This window comes from Taudactylus pleione, unplaced genomic scaffold (assembly GCF_031769625.1).
Source record: "Taudactylus pleione unplaced genomic scaffold, aTauple2 ptg000375l, whole genome shotgun sequence".
Classification (NCBI taxonomy): Eukaryota; Metazoa; Chordata; class Amphibia; order Anura; family Myobatrachidae; genus Taudactylus; species Taudactylus pleione.
Window position 1 is genome coordinate 789851 of NW_028284776.1, and position 12467 is coordinate 802317.

Here is a 12467-nt window from a genome sequence, read left to right on the forward strand (position 1 = left end):
TAGGCACACCTAAGGGGGGGTTAGGGGGTAGAATTGGGTTACAAACATACTTGCCTTTTGACGATCGGGATTTTCAGCCTTGCCGGGCTGCCGCTGTCTTGATTTAAACCACCGTCCATGCGGCCGGCAGTAATACCTACTACTTCCGTTGAATTGTGTGTTGAAGAGGAGTTCCGGATTTTCATTCTTTTTCTTTGAGTTGTATTGCACCAGGTCTTTCCTTTCCAATTGATTTACTTTTTTAATTTGTTTCTCTAATTCCATTTCTTTATATCCTGTATGGATAAAGTTCCTTTTCAATTCATTACTTAGTGCTTGATAGACATATAGGGGTATTCAATATGGGTGCGATAACATAGTTTTTTGCGTTAATATCGCACTTTTTAAAGTTTTCGCGTTAATATCACTTGTTTTAGTTTTACACCGTATTCAATTTCATAGACTTATCGCATTTTTGAAAAGTCTTTGATAAAAAACGGTGATAACTTTTCACCATTGAATAGGTGTCGAAAAAAAAGTGCAGAATTTGGGTTTAGGTGTGCAGGCTTAAAAAAAAAAATAGCCTGCACCCCTGAGATTGACATTTTAAAAAGAACTGTGTCAAAAAAGTTTTTTTAAAAAATAGGGACACCCCAAAAAAGTACTTTAAAAATTGGGGTGCAAAAAAAAAAAAATGGGCAAAAATTGTTAAACAATAGGCAAATAGGTTCAGGGCTATTCTGCAAGTATGCGGCTGGTGTTTCCTAGAATAGAATTATAGCGGCAGGTGCACAAATGCAAAATTTTTAAGAACTTACTTTAGGGACATCAAAATATGCTAGTACCCATTTTCATGTACCCCAAATTTGATGGGACCACTTAAAAAAACGAAAAAAAAAAATAACTTAAGTGCTCTTCTGCATCACTTCTTCAATGTCTGGAAAAAAAACACCTGCTGCGGCTATTTAAAGCCCCGACTTTCAATTAAAGGCTAAAACGGGGGTACCCATAGTGTTCCCCCATGTTTTTATAACTTTGGGGGGTCTTACAATTATTTTAAGGAAAAATTCGTAACTTTACGCAAATCCAACTTTGGAGTTTCCCGTTTTCGTTAATTTGATATTGAATACGGGGATAAACGGGAGCGCGCACCTTACCTTTACGCAGAAAAAAACTCCGATATGAAACGTTAACTTCGCCATGGAAGTTAACCTTTCATATTGAATACCCCTCATAGTCTTCAGTGCAATTACGGCTCACTCTTCTGAATTGGCCAACCAGTATATTATTTTTCCATTGTTGGTGGTGGTTACTTGAAACAAGGTAGTATGTTATTCCCATTGACTTTTTATTTGCGTTCTTGTGTGTACAAGATCATTTTTTATGTAGATTTCTAAGTCTAAACAAAACCCACCATTTCTTTCTGTAGTTGTTGTAAATTCCAGATTCATTGTATTGCTATTGATATAGAGAATATAAATCTTCAAATCTTCGTCTGGACCGTCCCAAATAAAAAATACATAGTCTATGTACCTCTTCCAGCATATATTTCTTAATTAGTTATTACTCCAGATGCGTTCGTCCTCCCATTTTGATACAAAAAGATTTGCATAAACTTGACCCAAATTACTTTTATTATTTCTGTTTAATCTCTTTATTTTAATTGTTTATATATTTTTGGTTTCCTTTTCCTTCGAGCTTTCCTCTTTATTTTCAAATTATATTTTCTTATTTCCAACTTTTTCAATCTAATTCCTATCTTATATAATATATAGAATTAAAAATGGCCCTTTTACATGCGGTTACCACTGCTTTTTAGTATACTTCCGGTTTGTACTTCCGGTTTTTAATGGAAACAAAGTTTTTCTCCTATAAAAAAAAAAAGAAGAAGGAGCATTTTATGGACACAAGCCATCCTTGATAAAGTGCGATCACCGCAAGAAACGTGTTGGAGGCTAATAGTGGAGACCGACAGGAAGAATACACCCAGCGGCATTGTCCGCACATCAAACCACCTGCCCGGGAAAGTGACATCACCATCAGCCGCCCAAGCCAGTCACGTTGCAGAGTAACGCTGACAGGAGGCATTAGCGAGGACAATACCCCAGCCGGGACCCAGCAAACTGGTCCAAGCTGCCGCTATCATTAGAAGATCGAAGTAGGGAAAGCTAGCATCCGGACTTTCATGGTGTTCACATCACACACATCAGAATTGAACACACGGTCTCCACCAATTTATCTAAAAAGAGCTATAAAGGGCGTTCTTCTGTACCTCCCTCACCCTGGGAATGGTTTCAATGCATAGATTTCTTTATGTCAATGGACAAAATTTTTTATCCGACCTCTGAAAAGCATTCTGATTATGTGACACTGTGGTTTGGTTGGATGGACTTCAAATCATCTTCTCCCTATAAAGATTTGATACCCCGAGATCAAGTATAAGTAACGGTTTACCTGGGCTATAATATGTAGCTTTGGTTATATATTCGCCAACTAGATCTTGAAAGGCCACATACTTTTAAAATAATAAATAAATATATACAGTCAGGTCCATAAATATTGGGACATTGACAGAATTTTCATATTTTGGCCTCTATTCACCAGCACAATGGCTTTGAAATGAAACAAACAAGATGTGATTTAACTGCAGACTTTCAGATTTAATTTGAGGGTAATTACATCCAAATCAGGTGAACGGTGTAGGAACTACAACGGTTTCTATATGTGCCTCCCACTTTTTAAAGGGGCCAAAAGTAATGGGACAAACTAAACAATCCTAAATCTAACTTTCACTTTTTAATACTTTGTTGCAAATCCTTTGCAGGCAATTACAGCCTGAAGTCTGGAACGCATAGACATCACCAGACGCTGGCTTTCATCCCTGGTGATGCTCTGCCAGGACTCTACTGCAAATGTCTTCAGTTCCTGCTTGTTCTTGGGGCATTTTCCTTTCAGTTTTGTCTTCATCAAGTGAAATACATGCTCAATCGGCTTCAGGTCAGGGGATTGACTTGGCCATTGCATAACATTCCACTTTTTAGCCTTAAAAAACTCTTTGGTTGCTTTTGCAGTATGCTATGGGTCATTGTCCATCTGCACTGTGAAGCGCTGTCCAATGAGTTCTGAAGCATTTGACTGAATATGAGCATATAACATTGCCCGAAACACTTCAGAATTCATTCTGCTGCTTTTGTCAGTCACATCATCAATAAATACAAGGGAACCAGTTCCATTGGCAGCCATACATGCCCATGCCATGACACTACCACCACCATGCTTCACTTATGAGGTGGTATGTTTTGGATCATGAGCAGTTCCTTTCCTTCTCTTCCCATCACTCTGGTACAAGTTGATCTTTGTCTCATTTGTCAATAGGATGTTGTTCCAGAACTGTAATGGCTTTTTTAGATGTTGTTTGGCAAACTCTAATCTGGTCTTCCTGTTTTTGTGGCTCACCAACGGTTTGCATCTTGTGGTGAACCTTCTATATTCACTCTTGTGAAGTCTTCTCTTGATTGTTGAGTTTGACACATATACATCTACCTCCTGGAGAGTGCTCTTGATTTGGCCAACTGTTGTGAAGGGGTTTTTCTTCACCAGGGAAATAATTCTTTTGTCACCCACCACAGTTGTTTTCCGTGGTCTTCCGGGTCTTTTGGTGTTGCTGAGCTCTCCAGTGCATTCTTTCTTTATAAGAATGTTCCAAAGAGTTGATTTGGCCACACCTAATGTTTTTGCAATCTCTCTGATGGGTTTGTTTTCATTTTTCAGCCTAATGATGGCTTGCTTCACTGATAGTGACAGCTCTTTGGATCTCATATTGAGAGTTGACAGCAACTGATTCCAAATGCAAATGTTACACCTAGAATCAACTCCAGACCTTTTACCTGCTTAATTGATAATGAAATAATGAGGGAATAGCCCACACCTGTCCATGAAATAGCTTTTGAGTTGATAGTCCCATTACTTTTGGCCCCTTAAAAAGTGGGAGGCACATATTGAAACTGTTGTAATTCCTATACCGTTCACCCGATCTGGATGTAATTACCCTCAAATTAAATCTGAAAGTCTGCAGTTAAACCACATCTTGTTTGTTTCATTTCAAAACCATTGTGGTGGTGAATAGAGGCCAAAATCTGAAAATTCTGTCAATGTCCCAATATTTATGGACCTGACTGTATGTATGTATATGTGTTCTGCTCCAGATCAATCCTTATGCCCCCTCCTTATTGCCCTTGTGTATCCCTGTTTGTCTTGTATTATGTATTTGATTATTATTTTTTTTGCAGTTTTATGGATATATACAAACTGGATGTCGCACTGGTGTCTTTTTGTGTATCTTCGTTTATTATATTGATTAACATTGTTTGTTCAGTATTTCTTTTTCTCTGTTCTGCTATCGTATATATTTATTTTCAAAGTTATTTTTGTATGTTTTTCAATAAACAATTTATAAAAAAAATAATATGAAGTACCATATACATAGATATTCGTTATAAGGTGCTCATCCATATCTACAGTACATCTGATGCCCTCTAGTGGTTATGTTGCAAGTGTCTTGGCTTATGCAATGTTCTCTACAAAAGTACAAAACGTTCTTATTGAAATCAGTTACTCAACTCAATCAAGCAAGATGGTATGCATTGTGGATCTTTTATCCAGAGCTTATATACTTTGTAGAAACCACTTATTTATTTACAATAGAAAAGTTACAAAATATATATATTTTAGTTTTTTTTACACCACTACCATACATATATACAAAAACAAATAAGCCATTAACATTCTGGTAGTGCTTTAAAGTAACCAGTGGTAGAAAGACAGACTTTTTTCTTTTTAACAGAATACAACTTTAAAATGGAAAATGTAGCCACTTCTCACAGCTAAACAAAAAGTACAGCCCAGAGTGAGGTAGGGAAACACAGGAATGGAAAAAACAACAAGCCATATAGACTGTACACTCTCTAAACCATCATCTTAATTTAAGGCAGATACACAACCAAAATCCAACAAGTTACCTCAGCATCTACAGAAACAAATGAAGAAAATGTTACATTGCTCAAAAACCTTTAAAAAATGAATTGCACCTGACAGTTAATTCTAGATGAATAAAAATATTTTCCTGAACATTTATAACCTATAATATACATACTGTACATAACATATCACATAACACCCCAAAACACCTTCAAGTAGCAGATGGCAACTAGAACATGCAGTATGAACAGTGTAGTTATGCAGGACACTACTCAGAGGTGAATATTAAGCTACAGTACAGCCTGGAAACATTCTGACACGTTCTGCCATCATTCTAGATTCACTTCCTCCCTTTCCGGACATCAGTCTCCGATGAGGCCGGGATGGAGCCGTGATGAAGCACATTGTGAATCTGTGGCATGCCGCGAGCTTATGAGGAGATCAGACTCTCTATCTTCATCAGCAGAACAGCCTCTGACTCTGAAAGGCAGACAGGGATATATGCTGTGTCAAACATATTAAGAGCTGCAATCCTCAGTAACATGTAATACTAATTTACATAAAGACAGCTGCAGTAGACTATGCAGCTACGTATGAAGAAGACATGCATAACAACATATACAAAGTAAGATTTAAGAAAAATAGGAGTAGACTGGTATAATAAGGTGTCTCCCTTTATCTTTAGGTCCTCACAAAAGACTAGACATCAGAGATAGCCCATGACAAACTAGCTCACTAACATTTCCAAAACTTAATACTTAAGTAGTCCTGCAGTAGCATAAACTTCCTAAGAAAATCTATGAATGAAACCAAGCAGCCAGTACACATTGTATAAGGCAATAGAAATGGGCCAGATATTAATGTAATAGGTCAGAGTGTTACTGGGTAGATGGGGATTGGCAAGAGAAGATTACAGGTGTGGCCTATTAATAACCACTGGGTGATTTGGAGCTGGGGCGCCACAATGTTTTAGGATGGGGGGGGGCTAGATACAATCTCATTTTGGTGCCCCGCCATGCCACCTACCTGATGACAGAGATCAGAAAGCCTGATGGGTCTTTACTTTTGCAGATTTGGCCTCTGTGTGCGGACATTACTGCTCTCTCCCAGTCTCCTCACTCGCAGACACAACACTGGCACAGCGCCGACCATGCAGCCAAGTGTGTGTCCTTGTAGAGACAATTTATCCAACCAGCGCTGGGAGAGGAGAGCAGTTGCCCGCGTGCGACCGGGAGTTGTAGTTTGACGAAGGTTTAGGTGCTTATTGCTACTGCGCAATGAGCCTCACTCTTGGACTACAGAGACCATCATGCAACACGAAGCCGGCTGCTTTCCTAACTTTATTAAACCGCACAAATAAATGAAAGGCTGTCTAATAATAAAAAATACCTATGTATATATATTAGGCGCAACCAATAGAATACAATAATGAACAATTGTTAGCTATATAGCATCTCCCAATGGTGGTGCTGGAGACACTAACCAATTAAAACATGAACCAATAGTTATGTGGATCTAATACTGGCTGTTTTACTAGTGGACCCGTTCAACATTGTGGTACTACGGATGATCTATATAAGAGTGACATCTCTCCATATCTGGCCGTCGACGTGTTGCTCCCATTGCCGCTGACGTCACTGCACTGGCAAGCGGCATCTCTCATCATCAGACGGGGAACGTAATTCACAGAGGATTGCCCTACTACCACTACTATCTGGGGACTTTGCCTTTGCTCAGGATATATATATATATTTTACAGACAACTTAAATAATCCCACCCCTAATTTAAACCCCAGTAAAGTGCAGATGTGCTGGGTAATGATGCAGCATGGGCAGGCCATATTACACTGCACGGTGCAGTCCTTCCACCTATATACCCTCCAGCTCCCTGGTCTGCAGCAATCCATGTCACACAAATCAGCCATAGACCAAACACAGTGGGATCAATTCTATTATTAGGTGCGAGTTTGCAAATGTGAGTTTGTTTAGAAACTTGCAGACATCGCACAAATGTGCACCTGAGAAATGCAAGTTTGTGGTACTTGCAGCGGTGGGTGCGACTTTTCTACAAAATGAGACCTAGGGGAAGTGCATGAAAAAGTGGGGAAACAGGACCCCAAAAAAGTGACTACTGACATAGCAGGACCATAAGGAGAGTACTGGAGGTTTTCAAAAGGCGTCAAATGGCTGTTTTGTGCACTTTTTATTAATGGTTGAAAAATATTAGCAAGCAAGTGTTTTTCAGCAAATAAAGTCTTTCCAGTATTTTTGGGTTCAGACAAATGTCTGCATAGTAATTTTGCAGTGTTTTTATACAAGTTTGTAAAAAGTTGTGAAAAACACTTACCTCTCATCTGCAAGTTCAAAAGCCCATTTACCATCAATATAATATCCCAACATACTTGTCCCGCACCATTTACACCTCTACATACCTGTCCCACATCATTTACACCTCTACATACCTGTCCCGCATCATTTACCCCTCTACATACCTGTCCCGCATCATTTACCCCTCTACATACCTGTCCCGCATCATTTACCCCTCTACATACCTGTCCCGCATCATTTACCCCTCTACATACCTGTCCCGCATCATTTACACCTCTACATACCTGTCCCGCATCATTTACACCTCTACATACCTGTCCCACACCATTTACCCCTCTACATACCTGTCCCACATCATTTACCCCTCTACATACCTGTCCCACATCATTTACACCTCTACATACCTGTCCCACATCATTTACACCTCTACATACCTGTCCCGCATCATTTACACCTCTACATACCTGTCCCGCATCATTTACACCTCTACATACCTGTCCCGCATCATTTACACCTCTACATACCTGTCCCGCACCATTTACCCCTCTACATACCTGTCCCACACCATTTACCCCTCTACATACCTGTCCCGCATCATTTACACCTCTACATACCTGTCCCACATCATACACACCTCTACATACCTGTCCCACATCATACACACCTCTACATACCTGTCCCACATCATTTACACCTCCACATACCTGTCCCACATCATTTACACCTCCACATACCTGTCCCGCATCATTTACACCTCTACATACCTGTCCCGCATAATTTACACCTCTACATACCTGTCCCGCATCATTTAGACCTCTACATACCTGTCCCGCATCATTTAGACCTCTACATACCTGTCCCGCATCATTTACACCTCTACATACCTGTACCACATCATTTACACCTCTACATACCTGTCCCGCATCATTTACACCTCTACATACCTGTCCCACATCATTTACACCTCTACATACCTGTCCAACATCATTTACACATCCACATACCTGTCCAACATCATTTACACATCCACATACCTGTCCCCCATCATTTGACCCACTATTGAGCTACATTTTCACCTGCTCAGGGGGGTGTGCACCAAAAAAAAAAAAAAGAAGCTAAATTTCCTCTGCAATCAAATTCCAAACTCAGATTGATTTTCAAATGGAGTTCACAGTGCAAGATTGCTGTGAGAGTGGCTTGCAGGACCCTCCTCACACCTAATATGCACCCTGCTATTCCCTGTACTATACACACACACACACACACACACGCCACTGCACATATTCTAAAGATATAAAACAAGAAAAAATTCAAGGGTGAAAAAATCCGTATATCAAACACAGCAAAGTTTGCACCATCTGGCCACCCTCTGTACAGGCATGGATATGCACATACAGTGGCTACGTCTGACTCCACCCAAACACAGACACAATAGGTGCACATTTAAGTTGGGTTTGTTTAGTCCTAAACAATAGTAGAGGTGTCAGCAGTATGTACAGTATTGTGAGTTGGCAAATATGGTCAAAAATAAACAAAATATGCACACTTCGTCTTCCCTAAACTTTATCCTCTAATAAGTCAGACATGTTACATAGAGGAGTAAATGTGTAATTACCTCACTGCTTCTGCACATTATGGGGGCTCCAGGATTCTTCCACAGCATTCAGCAAAGATCACAGACACCCAGCAGCAGGCACTGCCTCACTCAGATCCATCCCTCTCATGAGGCTGCTGCTGATCTCCACGGGTCAGAGAAGTATGTAATGAGCTCCACTAATCAGAGCTCAGCTCATGCCTCTCTGACCTTTTCTGGTGTCTCATGGGACTTACCCAGCAATGCACTTGTACATTCAGTGTGCCTCGATGCCTAATCCCTACATGTAGCTGGCGGCTCTCTCAGATGTGGGGGGGATGAAAGAGGAGGTAAGTCGCCCCGCCCCCCTTAGTTCCAATGCTTATGATTGGGAAATATGTGTTTTGAACATAGAGAAAATATTTCTTAAAGAAATTGTCTAATTGGTTTACAGAAAGTATGAAGTAAAGCAGATAGGGACATGGAGACAGTTTAATTTAATACAGAGATAAGCATGCCATCATGGATATAATTACCTTCTTCTTTTCTTCTTAAACACTTCCTGTAACAAAAAGCACAGATTTATAGTAGAATCCAGCAACACTATATGCAAGTCTACATCTAAATAAAGAGCTGAGTGGTCATGGAACTAGGCTTTGCTAAAATTATAGTAAAAGCTAAAAGGAGATAATCAGGAATGCAGTTTTCAGAAAGTTATGTGGAAAAATTATACCAACGATCATATAAAGTTAGTTCATTGCAATGAAGTCAATTCATGCCTGTCAGCAGGTATGCACAGCCATGGCCAAAAGTTGAGAATGACAAGTATTGGTTTTCACAAAGTCTGCTGCTTCAGTTTTTTTGATGGCAATTTGCATATACTCCAGAATGTCATGAAGAGTGCAATTAATTCCAATTCATCTGATCAAAGTCCCTCTTTGCCATGACAATGAACTTAATCCCAAAAACATTTCCACTGCATTTCAGCCCTGCCACAAAAGGACCAGCTGACATGTCAAGTGATTCTCTCGTTAACACAGGTGAGTGTTGATGAGGACAAGGCTGGAGATCACTCTGTCATGCCGATTGAGTTAGAACAGATAATTGTTCTTCCTGTTAACCATGGTTACTTGCAAGGAAACACGTGCAGTCGTCATTGCTTTGCACAAAAAGGGCTTCACAGGCAAGGATATTGCTGCTAGTAAGGTTGTACCCAAATAAACCATTTATCTGATCATCGAGAACTTCAAGGAGAGGTTCAATAGTTGTGAAGAAGGCTTCAGGGCGCCCAAGAAAGTCCACAAGCGTCAGGACAGTCTCCTAAAGTTGATTCATCTGCGGGATCGGGGCACCACCAGTGCAGAGCTTGCTCAGGATGACAGCAGGCAGGTGTGAGTGCATCTTTACACACAGTGAGGCGAAGACTTATGGTGTCAAGAAGGGCAGCAAAGAAGCCACTTTTCTCCAGGAAAAACATCAGGGACAGACTGATATTCTGCAAAAGGTACAGGGATTGGACTGCTGAGGACTGAGGTAAAGTTATTTTCTCTGATGAATCCCCTTTTAGATTGTTTGGGGCATCTGGAAGAAAACACTTATCCGGAGAAGGAAAGGTGAGTGCTACCATCAGACCTGTGTCATGCAAACAGTAAAGCTTCCTGAGGCCAGTCGTGTGTGGGGTTGCTTCTCAGCCAAGGGAGTGAGCTCACAATTTTGCCTAAGAACACAGCCATGCATAAAGAATGCTACCAAAACATCCTCCAAGGGGAACTTCTCCCAACCATCAGTTGGTAACGAACAATGCCTTTTCCAGCATGATGGAGCACCTTGCCATAAGGCAAAAGTAATAACTAAGTGGTTCAGGGAACAAAACATTGAAATTTTGGGTCCATGGCCAGGAAACTCCCAAGACCTTAATCCCATTGAGAACTTATGGTCAATCCTCAAGAGGCGGGTGGACAAACAAAAACCCACAAATTCTGACAAACTCCAAGCCTTGATTAGGCAAGAATGGACGGCCAGTCAGTCAGTATTTGGCCCAGAAGTTGATTGACAACATGCCAGGGCGAACTGCAGAGGTCTTGAAAAAGAAGGGTCAACACTGCAAATATTGACTCTCTGCATAAACTTAATGTAAATTGTCAATAAAAGCCAATGACCTTTATGAAATGCTTGTAATTTTACTTCAGTATGGCATAGTAACAGCTGACAAAAAGGTCTAAAAACAATGAAGCAGCAAACTTTTTTTTTTTTCGAATTAAGTGCTTTTTTTATTAATTTTCAAAACTTAAAACAACAACAAAGAGACAAACATAAAACAAACATAATACAAAATAAAAGGATGTAAGACTAGCATATCATTGATGTCACATTAAAATGAGCAAACAGACTAGCATATAACACCCATATACAACAATTGTCCATAAATACATATACACACACATATACATAAACACATATATATATATATATATATATATATATATACACACACATATTCTTTCCCCTCTCGCTCGCAGCAATAAGTGATTATGTAGCAGTATTACCCCCATTGCTACTATTACATAGCAGCACTGAATGAAGAATTGGAGACAGAGAGCCGGTGATGTGCGGTCTGAGCATGAGCAGAATTAAGCCATTTGGCCCATATGTGTTCAAATTTAGATTCAGCGTTTCTAGCCAAGTAGGTATATTTTTCATGTGCAATTGTGGCAGAGACCAACGACAACCAATCATAATACTCCGGCCCTGTGGAGGCCATCCAGGAGCGGGCAATGCAAACTTTGGCCAACATGCAAACATTCAGCACATACTGACGAGTGTGTCTATCAAGCAAATGTTCTTCTATAATTCCCAGCGTACATACATTAGGAGTAAGAACAGCCCGCGGAACTCCTGTAGAGGATATTACCCTGAGTATTTTGTCCCAGAACGACACAATCCGAGGACATTCCCAAAGCAAATGCCAAAAGTTGGCCGATGGGGCCCTACACTTAGGGCAATTTGAATCTGAACGACCACCAAACCTAAACAGACGATCAGGGGTTAAATAAACCCGGTGCAATAGGAATAGCTGGATTTGTTGGAAGTGAATTGAGGTGGTAGCTAATCGTGGGCATCCCAATGCATCCCGCCATGAATCGTCCTGTATTGCACCCAGATTAACCTCCCATTTAGCTCTGAGAGCTGGCAGATCATCATGATGGTGAGCCTGCATCACAAAGGAGTAGGCATGAGAAACAAAACGACGAGAGCCTACAGACAAGAATTTTTTGACAGGGGAATCTTGAATGTTTGGGGGAGTACCAGGGAATTGGGCTGCCAGCGCATGTCTAAGTTGCAGATATCTAAAGAAATGTGACCGTGGGAGGCCAAATTCAGACCGCAACTGACTAAAGGATTTAAGTACACCTGCATTATATAGCTGTCCCAAGGAAACCACTCCCCACCTGCCCCAAGTCCCCCTGGTCTGCAACGCCAAAAGTTCAGGCAAAGCTCGAGAGCACCATAATGGAGTAGCCGGATCTAAACCCTGTGTCTTCAGAATTTTTGAGACAGAGTGCCATATTCTGACAGCTTGAGTAAATATAGGTAACATATTATTAGATAT

The 12467-nt window shown here is 40.4% G+C and overlaps 1 protein-coding gene across 4 annotated transcripts in view; it reads right to left on the reverse strand.

Annotated features, from left to right (window-relative positions):
- Positions 1-4354: 4354 nt before the first annotated feature.
- GDPD2 (glycerophosphodiester phosphodiesterase domain containing 2) overlaps positions 4355-12467 on the reverse strand; it is a 71755-nt gene continuing 63642 nt past the window's right edge. For all 4 annotated transcript variants that reach the window (XM_088444996.1, XM_088444993.1, XM_088444994.1 and 1 more), the window contains 2 exons: positions 9394-9419; positions 4355-5436 (listed from right to left, as the gene is read on the reverse strand). In XM_088444996.1, the coding sequence (XP_088301122.1) occupies positions 5387-5436; positions 9394-9419 (76 nt within the window). In that variant the 3' untranslated portion in view covers positions 4355-5386. The remainder of the gene's footprint in view (positions 5437-9393; positions 9420-12467) is intronic.